We start from the raw sequence: 2,482 nt of genomic DNA, 5'->3' as shown, positions 1-2,482 counted from the left end.
GTCCTGTTTTACAGTTTGATAGTTGTGGTCACTATGAATGAAAATATATTGCACTGGAACATCATGAGGTGATTGAAGAATGACAGAATTATCATTGTTTCAGTGAACGATCGCTCTGTTAGAAACTCCAGATGTAGAACTTTCTCTCTCCATACGCTTGCCTCTCCGTCTTTCTGCTGGTTGTCATTATTTGTCATTAGCTCAACCCTCTCTCGTCCCATTATGTTGCCATGGCAAACGTCCAGCCCCTGCCTGTTGGCATGGTGATAAATCACAGTGCGTTAGGTGGGGGTGGGGGTGGGGGGGGCATTAAGAGTTTTGCATATGCAAATCACACGCTGAGTGTATTCAGGTCAAACTGACCCGGTGAAAGAGTTACTCTGTAAATCACACACAGTCTGACCTCAAACATCAGCTCACCTTCACAAGGACAAATAAACATCTGTGAGTTCTGGTGATCATTATGCTAAATGTTACAAACATTACATACTGTATGTACATGATGTGACCATACACAGACTGATGTTTAAAGCTGAAGTTTCTGGATGATTTAGTGTCCTTTTCTTGTGTTCTATATACGAGGAATATTTCTGAGCCTCATGAATTTATAATTGCGAGATATTTTTACAGTGCTGGCTTTTGGGACTCATCTGATCTAAATACGCGCTTCAGATTTCACCAAGGCTTTCCAAAATGAAGTCCAACCGCAGATTTGATTTCAGTTGGTTTATTCACATTTCTGCACATTTGAATCACACAGCTGACCAACCAATATAAACATCGACATGAGCGAGTAAGCTCATCTCTAAACTACTACACTTATTCATAAACCACCGAAACGTCAGTTTGGTAACACTCGAATCGCGTTACATAGAAGTCTATAACACCTTGGTTTTCTTCAGAACAAAGAGATATTTTTCATTTTTGTGTGATCGCTTCACACAGAGCATCGTCATATATTGCACGCAAACAGACTTAACGAATCTAGCATGTGCGGAAATAAAGTAGTCATATAATGTAATATGGTAACACATTTACAATTTAAATATACAGTAACACTAACTCTTGAATTTTGCATCAATTTCTCAAATCATGTGAAAAGATTGAATTGGCTGAAACAGGATTCTCTTAAAAACATTTCCAGAGTTACATTTTGGTCATTCAGGGATATATTATATACATTGTGTTACACACGTTACATGATTGTGTTTCTATAGAGTTACGGTAACGCCGTCGCTGTCCTGTGATATCACTCACCCTTTGACCTTTACACTATAAATGCTGCTAGAGGTCACCTCGGACGCTGACCTAAGAATGGTGGGTGTGTCTGTCAGTCAAACCCAGGCATGGATGTCCCGCCTCCAGCCCAAGCCCCGCCCTTGGTACCGAGCTTCTGTGATTGGCTGAAAATATAAGAGAAGGTGGAGCCGCCTGAGAAGAGCGCAGAACGTGGCAGCAGCAACCACAACCAGCGGAGACATCATGACAAAGCCCAGGATGATGAGGGCAGAGCAACTGTTGTCATCAAGGTAATGGCAGAGAGCAGCCTGAGAAGCCACAACCTGTAAAAACACAACCTGAACATTAGAACATTGTGTGTTTGTGGGCATTTGCGTGTGTCTGTGGGCATATATGTGTGTTTGTGGGTGTGTTTGTGGGCGTATGCGTGTCTGTGGGCATATCTGTTTGTATGCGGGTGTATGTGGGCATATCTGTGTGTTTGTATGCGGGTGTATGTGGGCATATCTGTGTGTCTGTGGGTGTATGCGGGCATATCTGCGTGTCTGTGGGTGTATGCGGGTGTATGTGGGCATATCTGTGTGTCTGTGGGTGTATGTGAGCATATCTGTGTGTTTGCGGGTGTATGTGGGCATATCTGTGTGTCTGTGGGTGTATGTGGGCATATCTGTGTGTCTGTGGGTGTATGCGGGTATATGTGGGCATATCTGTGTGTCTGTGGGTGTATGTGGGCATATCTGCGTGTCTGCCACACACCCCAGCAGCAGCAGGACATTCCACAGCAGCAGAAGCAGTGTCCACAGCACACATCCGCAGTGGCCCCGCCGGGCCCCCCAGACCCCGCCGTCACACTGAGCCGGAGGAGGCGGCAGCATCCGGATCCCGTCACCCACGTCAAAGTCTTCATCACCTCCACCATCATCTAAAAGCACCGTCATTCCACACATCCTAAATAAACACATTATACATTTAATATAACATATACGTATAATATGATATATCAAATATATAAAATATATACTTATATAACTTAATAAAAGTCTATTTGAATTGACTTGATTCACACTTCACATCAGGCCCGGATTGCCTAATCGGGAGGATTCCCGGTGGGCCGGTCTATTTTTTGGCCGCGAGGGCCGGTGTTGTCATGCCACTGGGTTGAACTATGCTGTTTCTAGGCTGCCTGCACTCATAGCAGCCCCACTCTTTTTATTTATTTTCTCGCAGGCCATATTATTATTTT

General features: G+C 44.1%; 1 protein-coding gene across 1 annotated transcript; it reads right to left on the bottom strand.

Moving 5' to 3' along the window:
• Positions 1–932: 932 nt before the first annotated feature.
• Positions 933–2,186, bottom strand: LOC107719046 (transmembrane protein 88B-like). Its single transcript, XM_016526350.1, has 2 exons — positions 1,996–2,186; positions 933–1,620 (listed from the first exon to the last, which is right to left on the bottom strand). The coding sequence occupies exons 1-2, from the start codon at positions 2,184–2,186 to the stop codon at positions 1,335–1,337; spliced, it is 477 nt and encodes a 158-aa protein (XP_016381836.1). The 3' UTR covers positions 933–1,334.
• Positions 2,187–2,482: the final 296 nt, after the last annotated feature.

The sequence above is a fragment of the Sinocyclocheilus rhinocerous genome, unplaced genomic scaffold (genome assembly GCF_001515625.1).
Source record: "Sinocyclocheilus rhinocerous isolate Xijiao unplaced genomic scaffold, SAMN03320098_v1.1 scaffold2648, whole genome shotgun sequence".
In the NCBI taxonomy this organism is placed as follows: Eukaryota; Metazoa; Chordata; class Actinopteri; order Cypriniformes; family Cyprinidae; genus Sinocyclocheilus; species Sinocyclocheilus rhinocerous.
The sequence above is the reverse complement of the archived record's forward strand: the minus strand, read 5'-3'. Positions and strand labels throughout refer to the sequence as shown.